The 27360-nt window shown below is 35.4% G+C and overlaps 1 protein-coding gene across 1 annotated transcript in view; it reads left to right on the top strand.

Annotated features, from left to right (window-relative positions):
- SERINC1 (serine incorporator 1) overlaps positions 1 to 23266 on the top strand; it is a 36375-nt gene extending 13109 nt beyond the window's left edge. The window contains exons 2-10 of the mRNA XM_030316253.2: positions 3776 to 3937; positions 6997 to 7166; positions 15593 to 15672; positions 15905 to 16042; positions 17645 to 17814; positions 17924 to 18014; positions 19609 to 19753; positions 19868 to 20098; positions 21717 to 23266. Of these exons, the coding sequence (XP_030172113.1) occupies positions 3776 to 3937; positions 6997 to 7166; positions 15593 to 15672; positions 15905 to 16042; positions 17645 to 17814; positions 17924 to 18014; positions 19609 to 19753; positions 19868 to 20098; positions 21717 to 21852 (1323 nt within the window). The 3' untranslated portion in view covers positions 21853 to 23266. The remainder of the gene's footprint in view (positions 1 to 3775; positions 3938 to 6996; positions 7167 to 15592; positions 15673 to 15904; positions 16043 to 17644; positions 17815 to 17923; positions 18015 to 19608; positions 19754 to 19867; positions 20099 to 21716) is intronic.
- Positions 23267 to 27360: the final 4094 nt, after the last annotated feature.

Genomic DNA, 27360 nt, shown 5'->3' with positions numbered 1-27360 from the left:
GTGGATTATGTTTGGGCTTAAATAAACCATCTTTCTATTTTGTTTGTCTTGTCTATTATCCCTTTTCTGTAGTTTTTTTTGCCATATTTTGTACTTACTAGCCATCACTTTTAGTATTCTGTTTTTTTTCCATTGGCTTACTAGCCCTACTTCTTTGTCTTGGTTTTTTAGAGGTTACTTTAGGGTTTATAGTGTTTATTTTCAACTTACTACAATCTTCCTTTATTTCCAATTTAAGAACCTTATAGTGGTATAGTTCAGTGTCTCCTCTTGCATACTGCTTGTAATCCTCATACATTTGACTTCCACATTTGTTATATACCCCACAGTACATTGCTAATATTTCTGTTTTAAAAGGATAATTATGCTTTAAAGTATTTTTTTTATATAAGAAAGATACATTTGCCATTTTCATTGTTCTTCATTCCTTTTGTTGTATAGATTTTTTTTTTTTTTTGGTATCTATATAGATAAGCTGTCTAGTATAATTTTCCTTCTGCTTGAAGGAGTTCCTTCAACATTTCTAGTAGTTTAGGTCTGCTAATTTTGGATTCTTTTGTCTTTGTCTGAAAGTGGTTTTATTTTACATTAATTTTTGAAAGAGACTTTTAGGGAGTATAAAATTTTATCACTCAGGGTTTTTTAAAGTACTTTTGCACAATTCTTTTTACTGGAATTGAGATCTTTGTTTCTATATAATATGGCTTAATTTTTCTGCCTGCTTTTTTTTTTTTTTTTTTTAATTTTTTTTTTAATGTTTATTTATTTTTGAGACCGAGAGAGACAAAGCATGAGCAGGGGAGGGGCAGAGAGAGAGGGAGACACAGAATCTGAAATGGGCTCCAGGCTCTGAGCTGTCAGCACAGAGCCCGACGTGGGGCTCGAACTCACAGACCATGAAATCATGACCTGAGCTGAAGTCGGACGCTTAACCGACTGAGCCACCCAGGCGCCCCTCTGCCTGCTTTTTAAAGATTTTTTTGTTTATGGTTTGAACAGTTTGATTATGATATGAGTTAGTGTGGTTTCCATCGTGTTTATTTTCCTATAATTTTTTTTTTATTTGAGAGAGAGCACATGTGAGTGGGGAGGGGCAGAAAGAGAGGGAGAAAATTCCAAGCAGGCTCCACGCTGTCCGCACACAGCCCCATGTGGGGCTTGATCCCACAGACCATGAAGTCATGACATGAGCCGAATAAAGAACCACCCAAAGCACTCCTATTTTTCTAGAATTTCATTAAGCTTCTTGGATCTGTGCATTTATAATCTTGATTCAATTTGGGAGCATTTTGACAATTATTTCAGAAGTTTCACTTCTCCTTCAAAAACTCTAATTTCACTTACATTATTAGACTGCCTGAAGCTATCTTACAATGCTCTGTTCATTTTTATCCTAGTGTTTTTGTCTCATTTATTCTGTGTCCTCAGATTTGTTCATCTTTTTTGCAGTGTCTTAGTATTTTTTGGTTTGGTTACTTTATTTTTCATTTCTACAAGTTTGGTATAGATCTTTTAAATTATCTTTCATGTCTCTTCTTAACATGCTGATGTTTTTTTCACTCTTGAGCATATGAAATATAATTAAAATAATATCTTTATGCTGTTATTTATAATTCAGCCATCTTTGTTATTTCCAGGTTGATTTTGATTGTTTTTTCTCATTAAAGACTGTATTTTCCTGCTTTCTTGCATAGCTATCAACTTTTTATTAGACGTCAGACATTGTAAATTTTACCTTGATGGAGGTGGACATACTTGTATTCTAAAACGAAAATATTTTTGGGTTTTGTTCTTGGACATAGTTGAGTTACTTGAAAATTTTTCTTAATGTTTTCTTTACACTTTGTTAAGTGAGACTGGAGCAGCTTTTAGTCTTATGGCTGATTTTTTTGTTTTGTTTTGTTTTGTTTTGTTTTCTCCCTTCTAAGTAAAAGCCTGTATAACTTAGTGTCTTCTGCATTACAAGGTTTTCCACTGTGGCTAGTGGGAATACCAACTCTTCTCCTTTAGTAATTTATTCAGATGAATGCACTGATCAGTACTCTACTACAGATTCAAGTTGAAGCCTCTACAGATTTCAAGAGCTCACTCTGTAGCTTTCTTCTCTTCATGATTCTGCTCTATAAACTCAACTTCAACTCTGTTCCTGCTCCCAACTCAGTCTTCTCAGTTCAGGTGGACTGCTAGCCTCTGCTTGGATTCCCCTCCCTTCACTAGAAGCTCTCCCAGGCAGAAAGATAGGTTAATCATGGAGCTCACATTGTTTCCTGTCAGGAATTACTGTCCTGCATTGCCTATTGTTCATTGTCTGAAAACCATTGTTTTAATTTTTTCCATTAAGGCAGTAGGGTAAAATCTAGTCACTGTTGACTCCATTTTTATCTAAGTTTATAGTAGTTAACTCAAGCTTTTTTCTGTTAGTAATTTAATTTTCAGGTGTGTCTGTTTTGTTCCTTGACAGTTAATTATTCTTTAAGTTTTATTTTCTCTTATTTCTTTGCTTAACTCTGCAAGCTCCTTTTTATCTTATTTTGTTCTTTTCCTGTTTCATTTTTGAGTTCATTTGCTTTTTATTCTTTTATTGTTCAGGTGAAGCACTTGTACAGAATTTCTTTTTCTTACTGAGTTTTGTTTCAGACTGAATTCTTAAAATGTCTTCTCACCACCACCCCTTTTTTCCCTTCCCCCTGAGGGATGTGCTTATTTATTTATTTTTATTTTTTGTTAGAGTATGTTTGCATAGTTAACGATGATTTTTACTTGTCTTACTTAAGCTTACTATAAATGGCTTTGTTCCTACCTTATATTGGTTGCTCTAGTGTGTCTTGATTTCTACCATACTCCCTTCCCATGGTTTCTGAGACTTTTCCCCTAGAGCTGTGGCTGTCAGTCTGGAATATCATAGTCTGTCCAACTTCCTGAAGTCTGACAGTATGGTGGAGCTAGCCTAGGTTATGGTGAGTGAGTTCTTACGAGCATACTTACACTTTCCTCTTCTGAAATACTGGTAAATACCATTACCAATGTTCCTCTGGGGTATACAACTAGTTTAGATGGAGTTCCACTGGAGAAAGTTAGCCTGAGTTTTCATTGTTTTCACTATCACCACTTGCTTTCCAGAAGAGGGAAAAGATAAGGACACCAGTTCACTTCTTTTTCTCTTCTGGGGTATTTGAGAGGTCTCAGGATTTTGTGAATTCACCAATATATCTGTGGGCTAAAAGATGGGAGCCAGAGATGGGCATGTAATCATGAATATTTTGTTTTTGTTAAATTCGTTTCTGCTGATTTTTTCCCCTTGTTTTTTTAACTCATTTATTTTGATTGATTTGGAGGTCAGACACTTAAAAAAAATTTTTAAGTATGTTTATTTATTTATTTTGAGAGAGAGAGAGAGCCTGTAAACAGGGGAGGGGCAGGAAGGAGGGAGAGAGTTGAGAACCCAAGCAGGCCCTGCACTGACCGCATGGAGCCCAGTGCGGTGCTCTAACTCACTAACTGAGATCATGATCTGAGCCAAAATCAAGAGTTGGACACTTAACCAACTGAGCCATCCAGGCTCCCGAGGTCAAGCACTTTTATGTTTTGACTTGGGTCTAACTTTACACAGAAATGACTGAGTTTTATAGTTCATGGATAATTATATTTGACCCAAATCCTTTTGTTCTTTGGTGAATCACTTTAACTTCAGTCTTTTTCTCTTTTGAGTGGATGGAACATAAATTTTCACCGTATCATTTTAAACTGTACTGATTTTTAATATTCTTTTTCCCAGATACCGTGTTTATGTGGCAGTGCCCCTTGTTTGCTGTGTCGATGCTGTCCTAGTGGAAACAACTCTACTGTAACTAGATTGATCTATGCACTTTTCTTGCTTGTTGGAGTGTGTGTAGCTTGTGTAATGTTGATACCAGGAATGGAAGAACAACTGAACAAGGTTAGTTTTTTTGTTTGTTTAAGTGATTAACTGAACCTATAGTATGTGTATGTGTAAACTGATTTTCATGTTCAAAACAGAATAATGTACAAAGTAAGATAATGTGTAATTCCCAATTTTAGCAATCTTCATAGTCTTTTAGGAAAGACAGACAATACAAGACAGATTAAGGTCTGTGATGGTGGTATAGAAAATGTGCTGTGGTAATAAGGAGAAATAAGTAATTATAACCAGTTAAATGTCAGAACTCAGTGGGTGTCATGGAAAAAGGGACATTCTAAGAATGAGTAGAACTTCTCTATGCAGAGACTGAAAAATAGGAAGCAGAATGGGGATAAAGAGCTTGTCGCGCAGAATATGTATGCTTTAGACAGATTGATAATTCGAAGTTAGGCAGTTAAATGTGGAGGCTTTTTTAATGGTATAATCAAGAACTATATAGAGAGCCAGTGATAGTTTTTCTGAATACAGAATTAACTGAATTGGGATTTAAATACTGGCAGGGGTAGAATCATACATAATATTCAGGTTCTGATTCTGGACAACTAGGAGGAAACTGTTATTGTTAACCTAGGAAAAAAAATAAAAAGTGTACTTAAAAAATTTTTTTTCAGGAACTCAGGTTGTGAAAGGAGATGAGGAAAATACAATTATTTAATTTGTAAAACACTGACTTGTTACTGTACTACATACGTGAGTGAGAGTGTGTGTTTGTGTATCCCGTGGGAAGTAGAAAACATTGTGTGTAACAAAAAAGAAATAGCTAGAGGTGTTTTGGGAATAGAGATGAAAGTTAAAACCATGGTAGCATATGCTGAAGACCATTCAAAGGGAGCAGACTAACTTTGACAAAAGCTCTTAGTGAAAGGGGTTGGTTAGCGAAAAGGGAACCTCAGAAGGAACAATGAAAAAAGGTGAACCAAGTGTACGCCCTGTTGTATAGGCCTGAGGAGGAAAGTATTTGACACCCAGTCCATGATTAGTGTCTTGAAAAAGCAATTTCTTCAGAGTGCTGGGATCAGAGTAGTGAGAGGAGAATTGTAAAGCCATGAGGAAATGTGTCTAATAGCTATAAACTGCTGATTCGAGGAGTTTTCTAATAAAGGTGGCAGTCTCAGAGGTCAGCTGAGTTAAGGAAAGGATTTTTAGGATGAGAATTATTCATGTGTATTTTGAGATGAGTCAGCGATAAGAGATCTAATCTGTATGAGAGAGAGATAAGGTGATCCAGAGAAGGTTTAGAGGTTAGCTTTCCACCAAGACAAGATGAGTGACCATGCAGAATTTGAGGTTGAGAGAGAGTATGGCAGATAACCTCCATTTTAAAGCGTAGTGTCTACTTGAGGTTGGCATTTGGGTAAGGAAAGATGGTGAAAGTTTGGGAAATGAAATTATTATGATTATGAAAGTAGCATTGTACATGGTAGATGTGGATGACCAGTTAATGTTACTCAAGTCCTGGGTATAAGCAAAAGACATATCTGTATGATTTTGTCATAGATCCAGTTGACTGTGGTTATAAATAGTTTAGTTGGTGGATGTTAATACTTAATACCAGATATTTTTCCTTTTCTGCTTTATGAAGGTCATCAAAGATTTGCATTTTCTGGAGTGCTTTGTGATATGTAGGGCCATGTCTCTAGTACTGATCAGTGAGTGGTGAGTAGAAGAAATACACCTTGGCCTCTACTTACTGATTTCCTTTTGTTTTTTTTCTTGTCAACATGTACCTCATTTGAAATGGTGGCTTCTTCAACAGCCTGGGCTCCTGAAGTGACTACCATGACCATTTATGTACATGACCATTTATGTACATGAGCAAGAACTATAACTTTGCTGTTTTAAGCCAGTGATATTTGGGGGTTGTTACTGAACCTTCTTAACCTAATATAGGTGGTTGAATTCATTTAATTATGGGAATTTGCCAGGTGGTGTCCTGTATAAGGGAATGGGATAATTAGCCTAGTTGAGTACATGTTGCAAGTGACTGTTGGTAAGTATATATTGCCATAAGGCTCAAACTGGGTTAGCAAGGTGAGATTTAAGTGGCACCAAGAAAGGGCTTACAGATTGTGTAGAGACTAGCAAAAGGAAGTAGTGCTTCCATTAGCTTAAATATTTTTAAGTTCTTGGTTTTAAAGGCACAAATTAACAGTTATATTTTGGCATATTGGTTTGCTTTAACATTTTCTAGAGGGAATAATTCATTCTCATGCATATGAATAGTGCATGTAGTTCTGAGAACTCCCATTTATTTCACTTAAGATTTTTTTTGTATTCTGATTCCAGTGTGACTTTGAAATGGCCATTAGTCTTTCACAATTCTAAGTTACAAAGTAAAATCAGTGCCAGCTATTATACTGTTAATGCAAATCCATTTGTTATCAGAAATAATACTTGTAGAATAAGAGACCAAAACTCAAAATGTATTTAGGTCTTATTGGCTTTGAGAAGCTATCAATGTTCTCTTCAGTATTTAGGAACTAACTTAGTTACTCTGTAATTGCCTTCAGCTTTCATTGATTGTATTCTTCTCTTACTGGTGTAATTCAATATATCACAGGAGAATGCAGGATTTTTTTGTTTGTTTTTAACATTTATTTATTTTTGAGAGAGAGAACGAGTGAATAGGGAAGAGGCGGAGAGAGAAGGAGACACAGAATCCGAAGCAGGCTCCAGGCTCCAAGCTGTCAGCACAGAGCCTGACACAGGACTCGAACCCACAGACGGCGAGATCATGACCTGAGCTGAAGTCAGACGCTTAACCGACTGAGCCACCCAGGCGCCCCTGGGGGAATGCAAGTTTTAGAAAATTTAGAATAAGTCTGCAAGTCAGAATAAGCATCCAATGTAGGATTGGCATTCATAGTTTATCTTGGGCTTATATAAAGTAAAAACGGTTAAATGTCTACTGATGAAAATTTTCCAGATTTAACCTTGATTACATATTCAGCATAAACTGTCAAGCAAACTTCAGTTTTTTAAACCTTAAACTGTTTGATTACATAGAGTTTTCATTTTTACTTAAAATTCTAGATCATAAACTCTTGTTTTTCTAGATTCCTGGATTTTGTGAAAATGAGAAAGGCATTGTTCCTTGTAATATTCTGGTTGGCTATAAAGCTGTGTACCGTCTGTGCTTTGGTTTGGCTATGTTCTATCTTCTCCTCTCTCTGCTAATGATCAAAGTGAAGAGCAGCAGTGATCCTAGAGCTGCAGTGCATAATGGGTACGTTTTTCAATAATAATATGAAAATCTGTGCAGTCTCAGTACTTTTGAATCTGTCTAAAGGAACTGTAAAATAAATTACACAACTTGCAGAATTATTTTGTTATTCATGAATGACCAGGTAAGAATATCTTCTGGTCTCTACTAGAGAATGTCAGACTTTAGAAATACTAATATTAGATAGTAGCCTTGGGTTGTTTATTGGTATAATCTTTGATGCAGGTTGCTTTATAGTTTCATTATAAAAAGAGGATCTATATCTGTTATTAATAAGGAGGAACTTATTCCTACTTCTGCTTTAACCTTTTGGTAGACCAGTCTTATTACGTGAAACTGAACTTAGTTCCCTAGACCTACAGTGCAACCAAAATGAAAAACTTTAATCCTAAATAGGGTGATTGATTGTTTAAATGGTTGGTTATACTAGACCATCCAGAAAGGAACTTCAGGATCCCTTTTATTAATCTCCCTTAATGTAGAGCATCGCTTCTGGTACTTAATTTGAATGTTTTTAATTTTATCTGTCCTTTTCTCTCCATAAGTTAAAAAAAAAAACAACTTTTTTTGAGTATCTGTTGTTCTTTATTAACATATGCTACCAAAAACAGGAAGGAGGAGCAAGTGTAATATAAATATTAATGAAAAAATGTGCTGTGACAGGTTGAATTATTTTGTTTATTTTGTCCTTGTAGTTATTGGTATTTATTTGCACTCCTACCACTATATTTATTTAATGTGTTTTTAAACACTTCTCAAAATGTATCTCAGAATGGCTGTGACAACCATTCCCTGAGATAATACTCTTGTCAAAGTAGCATGCACATAGCACTCTTAGAATCATCTTTGTTACACGTGTTTCTTTTTGAGATAAAGTTGACATATAACATTGTATAGGTTTAGCCTATACAAAGTGTTGATTTCATACATTTGTATATTGCATTATGATTACCTTTGTAGGGTTAGCCAGGACTTCAGTCATGTCACAGTTATTATTTCTTTTGATGAGAACAGTTAGCAACATTGAAGTCTGTAATGCAGTATTGCTACTTATAGTCACTATGCTGTGCATTCCATCTCCAGGACTTATTTAGTGTTTGCAGGTTTGTTCCCCTTCATGGCCTCTCCCAATACCCACCCACACACATACACCCCATACCCTGGTAACCACCATTCTGTTCTGTTTTTTACAAGTTCGGTTTTTTTCAGATTCCACATATGAGTAAGTGATACCATACAGTATTTGTCTTTCCTTGTCTGGCTTATCTCACTTAGCATAATGCCTTCAAGCTTCATATATGTTGTTGCAGATGATGGGATTTGCTTTTTTTCTCAGGGCGATATAATATTCCATTGTACATCTATACCACTGTTTCTTCATTCATTGACAAGCACTTAAGTTGTTTTCATATCTTGCCTATTGTGAATAAAGCTGCAGTAGTAAACATGGGAGTGCAGGTATCTTTTTGGTATCCTGTTTTTACGTCCTTTGGATGTATAACTAGAAGGGAATTGCTGGATCTTATGGTAGTTTCTATTTTTAATTTTTTGAGGAAACTTTATACTCCTGTTCATAGTGGCTGAACTAGTTTACATTCCCACCAACAGTGCTCAAGGTTCCCTTTCACCACATCGTTCTCGACACTTATTTCTTGTCTTGATGATGATACCCCTTTCATCCTAACAGGTGTGAGGTGCTATCTCATAATGGTTTTGATTACATTTCCCAGATGATTAGTGATACTGAGCACCTTCTCATACACCTGTTAGCCATTTGTCGTCTTTGGAAAATCTGAGTTCCTCTGCCCATTTTTTAATTGGGTTGTTTTTCGTTATTGAGTTATGTGAGTTTTTTTTATATATGTTGGATACTAACTCCTTATCCAGTATATGGTTTGCACATATATTCTGTTTTGTAGGTTGCCTTTTTGTTGATTGTTTTTTTGCTGTGCAGAGGAAGATTTTTAGTTTGTAGTCTCACTTGTTTGATTTTACTTTTGTTGCTTATGCTTCTTGTATCCTATCATCTAAAAACTCATTGCCAAGACCAGTGTTAAGGGGTTTCTTCCCTGTTTTAATCTTCCTAGTATCAGAATCTTCCTAGTATGTTCTACAATGTCAGTTCTTAATGTTTCATTCTTTTTTTTTTATAATGTTTATTTTTGAGAGAGAGACAGAGTGTGAGCAGGGCAGGTACAGAGAGGGAGAAAGAATCTGAAGGAGGCTCCAGGCTCTGAGCTGTCAGCACAGAGCCCCGTGCAGAGCTCAAACTCACAGATCACGAGATCATGACCTGAGCCGAAGTCGGACACTTAACTGACTGAGCCACCCAGGCACTCCAATATTTCATTCTTTAATCCATTTCTAGTTTAATTTTTGTGAGTTGTGTAAGATAGAGGTCCAGGTTCATTTTTCTGCATGTGGTTATACAGTTTTCCCATAAAAGAGACTGTCCTTTCTCCATTGATTTTGACATCTTCATCAAATAGTAGTTGATCACACATGCAAGGATTTATTTCTTGGCTCTCTGTTATATTCCATTGGCCTATGTGTCTTTTTATGCCAGTAACATACTATTTTGAATACTGTAGCTTTGTGGTACAGTTTAAAATCTGTACCTGTGATATTTCTAACTTTGTTTCACATGATTATTCTGGCCATTTTGGGGTCTTTTTGTGATTTTGTACAAAATTTAGGATTTTTTTTTTCCTATTTCTGAGAAAAATGCCATTGGAACTTTCATAAGGATTGTATTGAATCCATAGATGGCCTTGAGTAGTGCAAACATTTTAACAATGTTCTTCAGATCCATAAACATGAATATCTTTCTCTTTTATTGTGTCTTCAGTTTCTTTCATCAAAGTCTTGTAGTTTTCGTTGCATAGATCTTATACTTCTTTGGCTAGATTTATTCCTAAGCATTTTATTATTTTTGATGCCATTATGAATAGGATAGTTTTCTTTACTTTTCAGGTATTTTGTTGTTAATGTATCAAAATGTAACTGATTTCTGTGTGTTGATTTTGTATTCTGCAACTTTACTGAATTTGTTGATTCATTCCAACAGGGTTTTTGGTTGAGTGTTTAGGATTTTCTATATATAAGATCATACCATCTGCAAATAAAGACAATTTTATTTTTTCCTTCCCAGTTTGGCTGCTTTTTATTTTTTTGTTTTACCTAATTGCTCTAGGTAGAATTTCTAGTACTATGTTGAATAAGAGTGGTGACAGTTAGCACCCTTGTCTTGTTGCTAAATGTAGAGGAAAGGTTTTCTTGGTTGAGTATGATGTTATCTGTGGATCTGTTGTTTATGACCTTTATTTGTTGAGGTATGTTTCTTTGTAGCCCAATTTGTTGAGGGTTTTCAGCTTGAAAGGATGTTTTTCATATTTTGTGAAATGCTTTTCTGCATCTACTGAGATTGTCATATGATTTTTATTTTTCATTCAGTTATCACATTTGTTAGTTTGCATATATTGAACCATCCTTGCCTCCCAAGGATAAATTCCATTTGCTCATGGTGCTACAGACCTTCTAATGTATGGTCGGATTTGGTTTGCTAACATTTTGTTGAGAATTTTTGCATCTGTATTCATCAGGGAAGTTAGCCCATAGTTTTCTTGTAGTGTCCTTTCCTAGCTTTGGCATCAGGGTAATGCTGGCCTGGTAAAATGAATTTGGAAGTATCCATTCCTCTTCAGTAATTTGGAAGAGTTTGAGAAGGATTGGCATTAATTCCTCTTTAAAAGTTTGTTAGAATTGACCAGTGAAATCCTCAGATACTGGGCTGTTCTGGGTTGGGAGGTTTTTGATTACTGATTCAGTCCCTTTACTTGCTATTGGTCTGTTCAGATTTTGTTTCTTTTTGATTCAGTCTTGATAGGTTGTGTTTTTAAGAATTTATCCATTTCTTCTGGTTATCCAGTTTGTTGGCATGTAATTCTTTACAGCAGTCTCTTACAAACATATGTATTTATGTAGTATCAGTTGTATGCCTCTTTTGTTTCTGATTTTGAGTATTCTCTCTTTTTTCTTAGTCTAGCTAAAGGTTTGTCAGGGGTTTTTTTGGTTTTTTTGTTTGTTTGTTTTTCCTGTTCTGTATCAGTGTTTCCACTTTGATCTTTATTTCCTTCCTTCTGCTAACTTTGGCCTTAGTTCTTTTTTATTAGTCCTTGAGGTGTACAGTTATGGTTGTTAAAGATGTGTTTTCTTGGGGCGCCTGGGTGGCGCAGTCGGTTAAGCGCCCGACTTCAGCCAGGTCACGATCTCGCGGTCCGTGAGTTCGAGCCCCGCGTCGGGCTCTGTGCTGACAGCTCAGAGCCTGGAGCCTGCTTCCGATTCTGTGTCTCCCTCTCTCACTGACCCTCCCCTGTTCATGCTCTGTCTCTCTCTGTCCCAAAAATAAAATAAACGTTGAAAAAAAAATTTATAAAAAAAAAAAAAAGATGTGTTTTCTTAATATGTACATTTATCACTATGTACTTCCCCTCAGAACTGCTTTTGCAGTGTCTCATACATTTTATTATGTGTTTCTGTTTTCATTTGTTTTGAGGTATTTTTTGATTTCTTCTTTAATCCCTTGGTTTCACAGGGGTGTGTTGTTTCGTTTCCACATGCTTGTAAATTTTCCAGGCTTCCTCTTGTTGATTTCTAGTTTCATGCTCTTACAGATGGAAAAGATACTTGGAATGATTTCAGTCTTCTTAAGTTTGAAAAGACTTTTGAACCCTATCCTATGATCAGTTCATTCTGGAGAATGTTCCCTGTGCACTTGAGAATGTGTGTTCTTTTGCTGTTGGATGGAATGTTCTATGAATGTGTTAGGTCCATTTGGCCTAATGTATTGTTCAAATCCAGCATTTCCTTGTGGATTTGCTGTCTAGAGGATTTATCCACTGCTGAAAGTGTGGGATATTAAAGTCTCCTACTATTATTTTATTGTCCATTTCTGTCTTAAAATCTGTATTTGCTTAATATATTTATCCTGATGTTGGGTGTGTGTGTGTGTGTGTGTGTGTGTGTGTGTGTGTGTAGTGTATATATGGTTGTTACATCTTCTTAGAGAATTGAATTGGTCCCTCTATCATTATATAATGGCCACCTTTGTCTCTTGTTACCTTCTTTGGCTTAAAGTTTATTTTGTCTGATGTAGGTATGCTACCACTCCCACTTTCTTTTGCTTCCCAGTTGCGGGGAGTATCCTTTACTATCCCTTTATTTTGAGCCCATGAGTGTCCTTGAATCTGATGTGAATCTTGTATCCAGCATATAGTTGGGTCTTGGTTTTTTAATCCATCTAGCCAAAGCATGCCTTTTGATTGGTGACTTTAGTACATACATGTTTAGGATAATTATTGATATGTAATGCTACCTTATACAATACTCTCTGGTTGTACTGTATTTCCATTCTTTTCCCTCCATTTCTGCCTACTTTTGTAAATTGGTATTCCTGGTGGTATGCTTTGTTTCCCTTTTTATCTTTTGTGTGTCTACTCTAGGTTTTTGCTTTGTGTTTACTATGAGATTTACATAAACATCTTAGAGATAAAAGCCCATCTTAAGCTGATAGCAACATAACTTCAATTGTATACAAAAGCTCTACCCATTTACTCCTCCCTTTTATATTTTTGATGTCAGTTTACTTTTTAGATTGTATATTAATAGAGTGGCTATAGTTTTTTTTAACAACTTTTTTTAACATTTATAGTTAACATACCATCCTATTATAGAATTAGAGTTTTCTGAATCTTACTGTGCATTAGTCTTCACCAGTTTATTGTATACTTACATATGTTTTCATGTCACTAATTAGCATCTTTTCGTTTAAGCTTGAACTTTCACCATTTTTTGCAAGGAAGGTCTAGTGGTGGTGAATTTAGCTTTTATTTATCTGAGAAAGTATTTATTTTTCATATCTGAAGAATGGTAGATCGAGTATTCTTGGCTGGAAGTTTTTTTTCTCTGAAAACTTAGAATGTGTCATTCCCCTCCTTCCTGGCCTGTAGCATTTCTGCTGAGAAATCCACTGATAGCTTAGTGGGAGTTCCTTTGTGGATTATGATCATTTTTTCTCTGGCTGCTTTGACAGTTCATGTCTTAGAGAAGGTCTTTTGCGTTGAGATAATAGCATAATCTATTAGAGTTGTGAACTCGGTTGTGTATTTCCCAGGTTTGAGAAGTTCTCCATTATTATTCAAATAAACTTTTTCCCTTCTCTCATCTCTGGAACGCTGATTATTCTAATATTTGGATACTATAGATCTCATGGGCTTTGCTCTTTTTTATTCTTTTCTCCTCTGTTCACTCCTATTGGGTTATTTCAAAATTTTTGTTCTCCAGGTCGCTTATTCTGTCCTTGATCTACCCTGCTGCAAGTGCTATTGCAGTTTTCATTTCTTTCATCTTTCTTTGGCTCCAGAATTTGATTATTTTTTATGACTTCTGGCTCTCCTAAATTTCTTGTTTTGTTCATGTATTTCTTTCCACTGAATTTATCTTTCTGTGTTTTCTTGTAGCTTGTTGAGTTTCCTCAAAATAGCTATTTTGATTCTTTATCCACTAGATTCCAAGATTCCATGCCTTTCAGCTTACTTGTTGGATTATTGTCTTTTGGTAATGGAATGTTTTCTTGATTTTTCATGTTTCCTGTAGTTTTGTGTTGGTTGCTTTCGCATTTGAAGTAGGAGACATCTCAAGTTTATACTGGTTGCTTTCGATGGGGTATACTCTTCTTGATCCTGTTATATATATCTGGGGTTCTCTTTGACCTCGTGTTTATACATTTGTTGCACATTTCTTTTATACACTTGCACACTTCTTGCTCACTTTTGTGGAAGATCTTAAGCTTTTATGTCTTCCCTGGTTCTTACAACTCACCTTGCTGGCTACCAGAAATTTTTTGTTTTGTTTTCCAGATGATGGCACTACAGCTCATTTGTAGTTTCTCCCTTGCCTACAGATCATGGTGTTTTTCTCAGAGCACTCTCATTATCTCATCCTCTCTTGCTCTTGCACTCAGGAGTGCACACAAAGAGCTGGCTGCAGAGTGGGAGGTGTGGGTTTAGCACCCTGGGTGTTTAGGGTCCCACTTAGCCAGCCAGCAGAGATTCTTGGCTGAGGATCTCCCAGAGGCTTGTGAGCAGATTTCCTGCTTAAGTCCTGAGTGTAATTGGCAGAAACTGTGTTCCTGTAATTCTTTTTAATATCCACCTCTCTCTCCATCTTCTCCCTCCCCTTAGTCATGGAGTTTGCCTCAGTAATCTGGGTGCTTCTGGAGAGAAATGGTTTCTCCAGAATTGTCACACAGAGTTGGGGTAGCTGGTCACTCACAGCTCTCATTTTCCCCCATGGGAGAGGTTGCTGCCCGTGTCCATACTGTATTACCATGGTATAGGGGCAATGCTGGCAAAGTTCTTCCCCTCTCTTTTGCACTGAAACTCCTCTCCCTCCCACCCCAACACACACACACATACACACACACACACACACACACACACACACACACACTCAGGCCATGTGGGAATCTTCCCACAGTAGGGCTAGACTTTTATAAATTGTTTCTCATTCATAGGTATTTGCCCATATCAGCACTCTAGGTTTTCCCCAACTGGGAAAAGCTTGGAGGGATTGGAGAAGTTTATTAATTTTGTAGCCTATACCAAAGTGTGTCTGCCTGTTATCAAATACACGGGTGCACAAGACTCTTCCTTGGTCTTGGCATGTTTCTGGATCCCACAACTCCCATAGTAGCACTTTTGTTCATGGATGGATGCCTTATTTATTTGTTCAAAGCAGGAGAACAAAAAATAAGGACTTGCTATGTCATCAAGAGGCTGATGTTCTAAAAGCTGGGTTTTTTAAAACCAGATGGAGCATTTATCATGTGTTTATAAGACCTATTCATTTGTACAGTAGACTTTATACTTTCACATATCCCATTCTTTTAATTTTTTTATTCAAGTATAATTAATGTATGGTGTTAACATTAGTTTCAGGTGTACAGTATGATTTAACAATTCTAGGTATTTCTCAGCACTCATCAAGATAAGGGTACTCTTAATCCCTTTTATCTATTTCACCCATTTGCCCTCTAGCAACCACCAGTTTGTTCTCTGTATTTAAAGTCTGGTTTTTTATTTGTCTTTTTTTGTTATTTTGTGTTCTTTAAATTCCAGAGGAGTGAAATCATATGGTAGTTGTGGTTCTGACTTATTTCACTTAGCATTATATCCATTCATTATTAAAAGTGAACCTGTGAAATAGAATATTCTCATTTTCTCATAATGAATTAGTTACAAATCTATCTTAAAACTATCCTAAACAGTCACATAAACTATTTTTTTCAGATGCTCTTAAAAAAGATTTCATATATGAAACTCTTTGTTGAGTGATTATTTATTAATAAACTATATTTCTATTTCTTTTAGATTTTGGTTCTTTAAATTTGCCGCAGCAATTGCAATTATTATTGGGGCTTTCTTCATTCCAGAAGGAACTTTTACAACTGGTAACAGTTTTTGTTTTTTCTTTTTTTTAATTGTGTGATGTTGATGTTCTATAAAGAAACTTTAATAACTGTTGCCTGGAACTGTAACACTACTTCTATTTTTTTTTTCCAGTTGACAAAATCAAGGCATTTGTGTAAAATATTTTTATCCTTTTGTTTATTGTGATTGTGAAAATGAAGTGATAAAAAGTGAACCGGCTGCTCGTTTGTATACTTTTTTTTTTTCTTTCAGTGTGGTTTTATGTAGGCATGGCAGGTGCTTTTTGCTTCATCCTCATACAGCTAGTCTTACTTATTGATTTTGCCCATTCGTGGAATGAATCATGGGTTGAAAAAATGGAAGAAGGGAACTCAAGATGTTGGTATGCAGGTAAGCTTTTGTCTTTTATAGCACATCTTCAGGATAGTTGAACTTTGAAGATGAGAGCACATATGTAGACTACAGGGAAATCAAGATTTTTATGAAGATTTTTGTGAAGAGATACTTACTTCAGGAGTCTGTGAGTGGCACTGAATCACACTGTATCAGCAACTTACTGAGAGAACTTTTAGTGAATCAGCTCTAGGAACATACTTAAGAATCAGGAAATAAACCAAGATACCCTGAATGGCTAAAATAGATGTTGCAAAGGCTACTGCTGGCAGTATGTACCTTTTACAGCCTAGTTTCCTGTTCTACAGGAACTACAGGTAGATAAAATATCAAAGGGATTAGGGCTGCTAGAAATAAACAGTAGCATAAGGCATAAACATCAGCATGCAGAAAAAATATAAAAAGCGACTCTAGAAAATTTCGTTTTATGTAAGTGGAAAGATCCACCTAAGGGGATTCTTGTAGTAGTGGATTAATGTGTATTTATTTATAATGATGATCTTGGGTCGTCCTATGGTTATACTGCAAAACACGGATCAAAAACTGAGGGAAGAAAACCAGGTTAAGTGTATAGTCAGTCAATGCTTGTGCAAATAGTAGGGACTATGATGAAGACCCTCCCTAAAATGCATAGATGCTGCTCAGTTTCATACAATCGTTGCCTTATGGAAACGTGAACTCAGTATTGCTTAATTTTTTTCTGATTTCTTTAAAGAGAAGTCATAAATCTAAAATTTTATGTGAAGTGATCTGAGTTTCAGCTAAATATTTTAATTTGGAGTGAAAGCTGTATCATTGTATCTGCTAGCCTAATATTTATTTCTCTCACACAGTTTGCGGTACTTGATCTCGGTGGTTAAAACAAAGAGTTTAGTATTCAAAGAAATAAGCTTCAGTTATTTGGAAAATTCAGTGTTCTAGAACACCCCATTCTTTAGTTCAAATTTAATGCAAGAGTTTCTGTTTTGTTCCCTGCTCCACCAGCACTTGGAACTTTGTAGGCATTCAATAAATACTTGTTGGGTGGATCCCCATCTGGCACATCTACATAAACACCTGTGTATATGGAGCACACACAATAGCACAAAAACACACTGTGTATGTTTTAATTTACAAAGGAGAAACTAGGTTGTCTTATTAATCTTACATAATAAAAAATGTTTAAGATATTAATATGGGAAAGCCTTGTTTTGTGGGCTTAGCATTAGCAATGAAAGTGTTGTTTCTCAGTGTCATTTGTAACTGAACAATTATGGTTAAGTAATTTTCCTTTTATTTTTCTGTATTTTGAAAATAATGACTAATGTACGTGAATGTGTTTGTAGTGGAGATATTACTATTAATAAAATACTTAGTCTGTTACTAACTTAATGTCCTTGAAAATACTATAGTGAGCTATATATGTGAAGACTATAAGATTTTCTGTGATAAAGTTCAGAAATAATATTCTTCCCTGCTTTTATAGCCTGCATAATGCTGACAATGTTAGTTGCTTAAAATACATTTTAGAGTAAAAAGTTTGTTTTTTAAAATGAGCCCTATGCCTAATTCCTAATATTCATGATCAATTCTAATTGTCCAATTATATTTCCTTCACAGCATTGTTATCAGCTACAGCTCTGAATTATCTGCTGTCTTTAGTTGCTATCGTCCTATTCTTTGTTTACTATACTCATCCAGCCAGTTGTTCAGAAAATAAAGCATTCATCAGTGTCAACATGCTCCTCTGCCTTGGTGCTTCTGTAATGTCTATACTGCCCAAAATCCAAGTATGCTCTTTATATCATTAGTTTTTATGAAGCTTCCATTTTTCTGAGTTTTCTTAAATTTTGAATGATATCAGAATATTTATTTGTCTTGCTTAATTTTTCTTTGTAGGAATCACAACCAAGATCTGGTTTGTTACAGTCTTCAGTAATTACAGTCTACACGATGTATTTGACATGGTCTGCTATGACCAATGAACCAGGTATGTTTTGTTTGCTTGGGTTTCTTTTTAATGAATTCTGAAACTTTTCTTTTTTCAGAAATGGTCATTTTATGAAATTAAGTCATTTAAAAAATAAGCCTCTAGAGGAATAAACCGTATGGAAATAATACCATTTTCATCTTTGATGTATCACTGTATTTTTTTACTTTGTTTCTTTCACTAACAAAATTATAAGATAGTATATGAAAATTATAACAAATATACCTAATTTGTACTGCCATATTTGCGATAGTATATATACAATATCACAAAAGAAAGTATACAAGAAAGAAAAGCTGTTAAAATGCTCCTTGATTCAGTGGTAAACAGTATAATTCTTTTACTTATTAAAATACTATTTCTGCCTGTGAGTACCTTGCAAGTGAATATAATAGGGCTTTGTAATGAATTTTTTTAATGTTTACTTATTTTTTTTTAATACTTGTTTTTGAGGGAGAGAGACAGAGTCTGAGCAGGGGAGGTGCAGAGAGGGAGACACAGAATCCAAAGCAGGCTCCAGGGTCTGAGCTGTCAGCACAGAGCCTGACACAGGGCTTGAACCCACAAGCCGTGAGATCATGACCTGAGCTGTAGCTGGACACGTATCCACCTGAGCCACCCAGGTGCCCCTAATGAATCTTTATAGGCCTGTTACATTGCATTCCACGAGACTAACTTGTTTCACCCCAAATGATATATATTGGCTTCTAATCTCATGGAATATCATTTGGCGTGAAACAAGTTAGTGAGAAATTAGTTACTAATTTTGAAAAGGAAGAAAATGGTCTCTTTTACTTAAAAAGAAAATTATAAAATATGTTATCTGAATCTGATTTCAAGCTCATAAGCTTAGTAGGTAATTTATCACTAGTCAGAGAAAGGCTTTATTATTAGAGAAAGATTAGATTTGTTCAGGTATTTAAGTGGTTAGAAAAAATTTTTTAGTAATTATTCTTAAAATGGCTCTAAGAATCGGTTTTTTCCCCCCTAATTAACGATTGTTTTCATTAATAAGATGGTAATTGACCTATCTGGCTTCGTGAAAAACATTTTGCATACTTTAGTGAACACTACACAAACTTTAATTTTTTCACATAAGAATACAGAGGAGATCATTAGGACTTAATTGGACTTACCACAAAAGCATTTGCTAAAATTCTAATAACTGGTAATTTTATGTGTAAGCTACCTTGCTTATGTAGCAATGTATTTTGACAAGTGGGTAAATTTCATTAAAGTAACTTGTTCTCTTACAATATATGTTAGGAGAAACCATTCTGTTTTAGTTTAGAACATCTGAATTTTTATTCCTAACTCTACTAGAGTTTTATTATACTTTGCAAAGGTTATCTAAATTTCACCTGTTTCTTGATCAGTAGAAAGCTTAAAAATATTTCCGCTCTTACATGAGGTTTAAAATGAAATTACTTGATTTTTCCAAGCACCTCTATAAAATTAGCAGTGTAATATTTAAGTCTCATTAATAAATAGCAGTTATCTTAAAGAGTTAAAGAAGAAAAACAACTGTAACTAGGACCTGAAAAATACTTTCTATAGTGTTCTAACATTAATTCGACCTTAATTTACATTACAGAAACAAACTGCAACCCAAGTCTACTAAGCATAATTGGGTACAATACAACAAGCACTATTCCAAAGGAAGGGCAGTCTGTCCAGTGGTGGCATGCTCAAGGAATTATAGGACTAATCCTCTTTTTATTGTGTGTATTTTATTCAAGGTAAGAAAAATTGTGCATTTTTTTAACAAGAAGTCTAGCCTTTCATTTAAAAATCATTTTTTAAAAAACACCCTTTTTCCTTCTCTCTTTCTTCCTTAACTGTCTTTCATGCAGCATCCGCACTTCGAACAATAGTCAGGTTAATAAATTGACTCTAACAAGTGATGAATCAACATTAATAGAAGATGGTGGAGCCAGAAGTGATGGATCACTGGAGGATGGAGATGATGTTCACCGAGCTGTAGATAATGAAAGGGATGGTGTTACTTACAGTTATTCCTTCTTTCACTTCATGCTTTTCTTGGCTTCACTCTATATCATGATGACCCTTACCAACTGGTACAGGTAATTACATTTCATGAAAACTTTGCATGTGGAAATTTCGATGTTTTTCATGATTCCATCACAAAACATATGGTATGAAGTACTTTTTAACCTCCAGTGTACTTCAAAATTTACATCTAAGTGAGATCAGTATGAGAAATGCAGACTACCTTGCTTTGGCATTGACAAATATTCCATATCTTGATGAGATTAAAATAGAAAGCTTCAGATTTTTTACTAACATTTTTTTACAGAAATACCATGTTGATGGTTGATACACCACAATGGTTTTCCTAATTTTTTAAATACTGTTAACCCAATTCCTGACATAGTGGAAGATACCTTTTCTGTTTTGTTCAAACTGTCTTTAAAAGCACTAAAGTTCTCAGAATTGAGGTGAAATACATTAATGTAGATTAATGCAAAGAACATGGCTACTTTAAAATTGGATTCTCTTCAAAGCTGTAATGTATACTTTTTTAGCACTTAATAATACATAAGTCTTTTTCCAGTAATAGGAAGGTAGTTATTAGTATTTCTGTTTTCAAAAATTCTAATTTTGTCAAAATGATTACTGAAAGATTCCATTTAAGATTCAAGTTGAACTATATGGTTTGGGCAGTTCTGTTTTGAATACTTTTTAATGCATAGTACCCTTACAGCTTGTAAGAAGACTAATAAAAAAGATGTAGGAAAAAGATTATTCATTTTGAGGGCAGTCTTTACTGGTATTTATTATTGAAGTATTTTTAAGAATTCCTACACTGCAGGAACATATTAAATGATGAGAATCCATGTAAGTTCTCATAATAGTAAACGTTAAGAATTTAGATCGGGGTGCCTGACAGGCTCAGAGGGGCATGCGACTCTATCTTGGGGTTTTGAGTTCGAGCCCCACATTGGGTGTAGAGATTACTTAAAAAATCTTAAAACTTTCGATCAAAAAAATAAACTTTAGATCAAAAAAAAAAAAAAAACTTTAGATCAAAAATATTTTTGGTATGTTTCATCTGCACAAAAACCAGTTAAATTTGAGATGTATTTTCTTTCCAGTGTCTTAAATCTGAGAAGGCTGAAGTGGGAGAGTGGTTCCCATATACACTTGGAACAGATTATATTTTTTACACAGGATAGGACATTTCACTTACCCAGAAGTTACACAACACCATTTCTCTGTATCTCAGAACTACTAAGCCAGAAATACAGGTTCCCCCCATTTTCTCAATGTTGGTGTTACACTACTACACTTTTATAAAAGATTACGTTGGTATAGGTTTTTGTTACTTAAACCCAAATAGAATTTCTGCCTTTAAGAAAAAAGCCACTTCCCTTACTCATGTAGTTTTGTAAAAGCAAACTGGCCTGACATAAACTTTTGGAAAGTGGGGACTGTACGTAAAGAGCACCTGAGTATCAGTAAAAGAGCGACCTCGGAGGCCTGCGTCCTTTCCTCCTTTAAAGGAAACATTGAATTTTACCTTCACATTTGCTATTAATGTAGTATGGCTAGCAGGGCAGCAGATTAGCCCAGAAGTTGTATGTCTGTTATCACAAACTGTGTACAAAGAACACTTAGGAAGTAAGCTAAGTAGCATGATGGCTGATAATCCAACCCTTTAAATTTTTTCTTAAATTTTAGGTATGAGCCTTCTCGTGAGATGAAAAGTCAGTGGACAGCAGTCTGGGTGAAAATCTCTTCTAGTTGGATCGGCATTGTGTTGTATGTTTGGACACTAGTGGCACCACTTGTTCTTACAAATCGTGATTTTGACTGAACAGGACTTATGGCATGAAAGTCCCACTTGGATCATTGCTTGTTTGAGATTAACAGTATTCCCAACTTTTGTAAAGTTGTGTATGTGTGTGCTTCCCATGTAACTTCTCCAGTGTTCTGGCATGAATTAGATTTTATCGCTTGCCATTTTATTCATTATATTCTTGCCATGTGCATTGATATATGTGTTAGAATGAATCACAAAGGGAGAGATTTAGGAATCTGTTGGTGAGTTAGGAAAAGTGGACATTGTTAGGTTTATCCTTAGTTCTATGCCTGTGAAGTTAAGAGTAAAAATAAAACTGCTTGACAGTTTGATTTTTAAATTCTGCTATCTAAGCTGTTTTAGAAAGTATAAAAGGAAATGTATGGCTGCCTTTTGAAATGTTTGATGCCTTGCCCTACAAGAGACTGCAAAGAACGTGGCTATTGTAAAATTGTGTAAGCAAGTCACTTAAATGCCAGTTGTCTGAATAATCTTTTCAGGTTTTCCCTGTAGATTATGATGGAGATTGAGACACAGGAGCCTTCAGAGAAAGATTGGTAGTGGTGGGTTACTAAATTGAATACCCAAATAGGCTGTAATCTTCCCTGGGTAGGGTTAGCTTTTCATACAAACATAGTGAACTTCGTTTTGGTTATTATGAACATATGCAGAAGTATAGGTTCATTGGAGATGTTAGAACTCTGAAGGATTTAGACAAAGCTCTTAAATGATAATCATGGGTTAGAAGGCAGTTGTTGAAAATGACTGTGAACGTCCATTTTTAAAATCGAAAGTGGTAAACTTTTGATAGGACAGGAAGAAACTGCAATATACTAGGCTGGAGGAGACACTTAGATAAAATCTCATCCAAACCTTCATTTTATAAGAAGAAACTGAAGCTCAGATTTCTAATCTGTGGCCAAGCTGGGAAATCCCAGGTTTCCCAAAAATAGCTGGCATTTTTTGGCATTTAAAAATAACTTCTATTCAAATACATGCATAATAGATTTTATACCTCATTAGTGGTGGATAATTTATATTTGCTGGTGTCCAGCTTGCCTTCTACCCATAAACTGAGGCCAGAATGACAGAATGCTATAGAATATAAACTGCTTACAGTACATTTTACAGCTCAGAAGATATTTAAAATGCTTTTGTATTTGCTGCCATCTAATTAAAATATATAGTTTATGATAATCTTTCAACCTGAAAAATCAAGCAGTATGACAGTTAACTTAGAAACTTAGTTACTTGTACACATCATTAGTGTGTTAATGAATCTTAAAATCTACATTTGCTTCTTTTAAGGTATTTATTAATGTAAATGAAATATATAACAATTCAACTTAATTCCCCAACTTTATTCTGGGTGTTGATATTGTGTTCCATCATTTTGAATGGCTGTGTTCTATCTCTAAATAAATGAATTCAAGACAAAGTGTGTGGTGTATTAATTCTTTAGCAACCCAAATTTAGGTGGCTGTAATACTCAGACCTACTTTTCCTCCTGCGTATAAAAGAACCTGAAACAAGAAGGTTAACTGTCCATTTTGTGTCCTGAAAAACTGAATTGTTTTAAAGGTGGTAGTTACATCACACCCTTTTTTGGTCCTCTGTAAGTGACACCTGAAATTGGATCTCAGGTAATTAAGGTGATGTTCTCCTAAAGAACCTTTAGTGGGGTGGACCAGTTTAATTTGGAGAATATGTTTAATTGATTAGATACCTATTCTACAGCTGCTGTGTCCTGTAGGCATTTTTTCCTAAGTTGCAAATTGGTGCTGACACAAAATGGTATTTAAAAAAGTCTCTTACGGGGGGGGGGGGGGGGGGGGGGGGCGCCTGGATGCCTCACTTAAGCGTCCATCTCTTGATCTCAGCTCAGGTCTTGAGCTCAGGGTCATGAGTTCAAGCCCCCATGTGGGGCTGAAGCCTACTTAAAGTCCCTTACCAAGGAGGGAGGGGGGAATAAGAATATAATTGTAAATGAGTACTCTATTCCATTTAGTCCAAGGTTCAGTGAAATGGTCTGATCCCCCATCATGGGCAAGACAATGCCTATAAAATTCTTGGACATTTATTCAGAAAAATCATGTTCACAAGGAATCCTGTACCTGAATGCTTATCACTTTATTTGCAATAGCCCAGACTAACAACAACCCAGAAGTCCCTCAACTGGTGAATGTTTAAACACACAGTGGTATATCCATATCATGGAATACTAACTATAAGACAAGAGTAAACTGTTGGTATACAAAACAACTCGACTGGATCTCCAGGGAGGTATCCTGGGTAAAAACAGCCAATCTCAAAAGGTTACAAAGGATCATTTCATTTATATTAACATGCTTTCAATGATGCAAATAAAGAAATGGGAATTCGTGGTCTTTGGGACCAGGGATGAAGAGAGAAATCTTGGTGGATGGGTTAAATGATTATTTTACAACAAGTTGCCAAACTCAGAGTCACTGTACCATTTCATATTCACACCACTGATGTATGAACAATTCATTTTCTTTGCATCCTTGCCAGCCTTTGTCACTATCTCCTATTTTAGCCGTTATGATAAGAACATTGTGTTCTCTCAATTGTCGTTTTAACTTGCCTTTCCCAAATGGCTAGTGATGTTGAGTATCTCTTCATGTGCTTATTTGCCATGTATATGTCCTCAGTAAAATGTTCATGCCTTTTCGCAATTTTCTAATTGGACAGTTTAATTTGTTGAGTTTTGAGAGTTCATATATTCTAAATACTCATCCTTTATCAGATACATGGTTTGCAAATACTTTCTCCCAGCCTGTAGCTTTGTCTTTCCATCTTGACAGGGTCTTTCGCACAGCAAAAGTACTTAATTTTGATTAGCTTCAATTTATCAATTTTTAAAAGACCTTACCTTACACACGTCAGTTGTTTTGTAGTCCTTTATGTTAAACTTGTCACTAAGCCAGTTCACTTTTTAGTACTGCCCTATGACAGCTCTGAAAGCATCCCCGTTTACTGAGCAGATGTTCTATTCTCCCACCTTTGATTTTGTGTTCTAAGATAAAGAGAACTTTTGTTCCTTTTTTAATGAACATATTAGGGTTCTCCCAGAGAAACAACCAGTAGGATATTCTGATGAGTGGTGAAAATGGCACTTCACCTCTGATCTTTCTTACTCCCAAACCCATAACCTCTGTCTAATCATGAGAAGAAGCATGGTAATCCCAAATTGAAGGTCACTACAAAATATTATGCCAGTGCTCCTCAAAACTGTAAAGGTCTAGTTTATTTGTACTGTAGTTAGTCTGACATCAGTTCCATGAAATTTGTTGATTTGCTTTATGGTCTAATATGCAACCAACTCTCAAATATTTCATGTGTGCTTGAAATGAACATTTAGGCTCTAATTCTTAAATGTAACATTCTACATATGTTCATCACAGTATCATTAGGTCCATTTCCTAGTCTGCAGACTATTTTCACACTGAAACTTATCACCTGAGTATACCATCCCTATGAAAAACACCATGATCCACCCTAAAGGAACATTCAGCTGCTCTAAGTCCTATGCTGTCTCCTCTGGCCCTACTTTTATACCACAGTCTTCATATTGTTTTACAGGCAGTATACAGACTTCCTCTGGTAAATGAGAGTATTTAGAGGAATCACTTTCCAGATTTTCAATTTCCACGTTACTCCTTCCTCAATTTGGATCTGTGCGAAAAGATGCAAAAGGACATCAAGGCATCCCCCATCCCTCTTAGCGATTACTCTCCACATTTAACAAATATGTACCTCTTATGCATTCTGAATCTTACCAAGGCACTTTGGATAAAATCTCTTGAATATCCAATAAAGACACAATTTTTAAGTATTGGTGTGAAGGAAGGACATTGGGAAAAAAGGTCCTTTTACAATTCAGGTAGTTTCTATTTTTTTGCTTTCACTGAAATAGAAGGATCATCTAAAGTCACCAGAGTTAATAAATCATAATAAAATAGTTCTGGTATGTAATTCTGAAGGAATTCAGAGAATTGACACTGCTACAACAAAATTCTTCCATTCTCATACTTTTTTGTATTATAAATGAAGTTTCTTAGAGTTTTATACCTATGAAAACAAAAAAGGAATAAAACTTATGCTCTTAATATTAGTAATATTCACCCCCAGATACAAAAAAAAATTGGGGAAAAACTCCCCCTCCCATGAAGACCTGTTAACTCCACTAAAAATATATTTCTGATAAAACTTTACTTATGTTTAATAACAGTTCACCAAAATATGGATGTTTTATTAGTGGACAGTAAGAAGAGATCAACCAAAAAGAAAAAAAAGTTCCAAAGGCAGAATATAAAGTTTGTTCCCCACTCACCTGAAGTCTACAATGGGTGTCCAAGATTGATAGGTGGCTTTCTTCTAAGCAGTGATTCAGGAAGCCAAATTTCTTCCTCCTTGAATGTATACTCAGAAGCCACATACTCCTCTGCATCAGGCTAGTGGAGGGGGGTAAAAGAGCAAGGAGGATTGCACAGGGGAGGTTTTCACAGACCAGACCTGAAGTTCTATTACATGACTTCTGATTTATATGGAACTCAGTTCCATAGCCACCCTGTATACAAAGGTGGAAATAATCTAACTGAATGATCGAGAAAATGGCACTCACTTAACAGTCTCTGCCACATGTATTTATACACAGTTTTGATCAACTGTATTTATAACTGGAGACAAACTTCTTTAATGCTTAGAATCTTAAGGTTACAGGAAACAATTTCAAATTTTGTTACAGAGAAGTGTGACAGTATCTTCAATGTATGACTCTCACAGATGATAAAAATAGGATAAAATTCTTTGGGAGAAGTAGAATAGATGATGATGGATATCAAATCACTGCGGTATTTAGATTCCTTTAGATACATTTTAAAAAGCACATAATTGCATTTTTAAACAGTAATGACTATTTTTAAATGGTAGTATTAACAACACCCTAAATTCCTTCCAACTAAGGATGAAAAATTTTAATTTCAACTTAAAAAGTGCTAGAATATATAGTTTTTCAAGATTTTCAGAATACTTCTAGAGCTCCAAAATGTCCCCAAAGAGAAGAAATTTCATCATATTCCACACTAAAGAAGGTAAGGGAATAAGAAAAGTCTCTAAAGTTGTATCCCTTCCCAGTCTCTAAATTCTTGTTCTCAACCTTAACGACCTCTACAAAGGTGTTCTCTACAGCTTATGCAGAAATTTCTGGGGACAAAAGATGCCACTGTCAGAGCCAAATATTTTAGGATCTGCTAAGGAAGGGTTTCCTATCTCTGTGCTAGGTTTTCCTTTGAATTTTTACAACATAGAGAAATTCCAAGATACGACAGAATATGGCCAAGAGGAAGGTCATTATTTGTAATTCCTAATCAAATGGCCCTATCAAATATTCAGATACAAATTGCACTATTTCCAGCCCTCTGCCTGAAGGTGGAATTCAACTTGATAAAAGAGGTGTCCTGGTCTTGCATTAATCTCCTGAACGACAGTTCTAAAGGGAGA

This window comes from Lynx canadensis, chromosome B2, assembly GCF_007474595.2.
Source record: "Lynx canadensis isolate LIC74 chromosome B2, mLynCan4.pri.v2, whole genome shotgun sequence".
Taxonomy (NCBI): Eukaryota; Metazoa; Chordata; class Mammalia; order Carnivora; family Felidae; genus Lynx; species Lynx canadensis.
The sequence above is the reverse complement of the archived record's forward strand: the minus strand, read 5'-3'. Positions and strand labels throughout refer to the sequence as shown.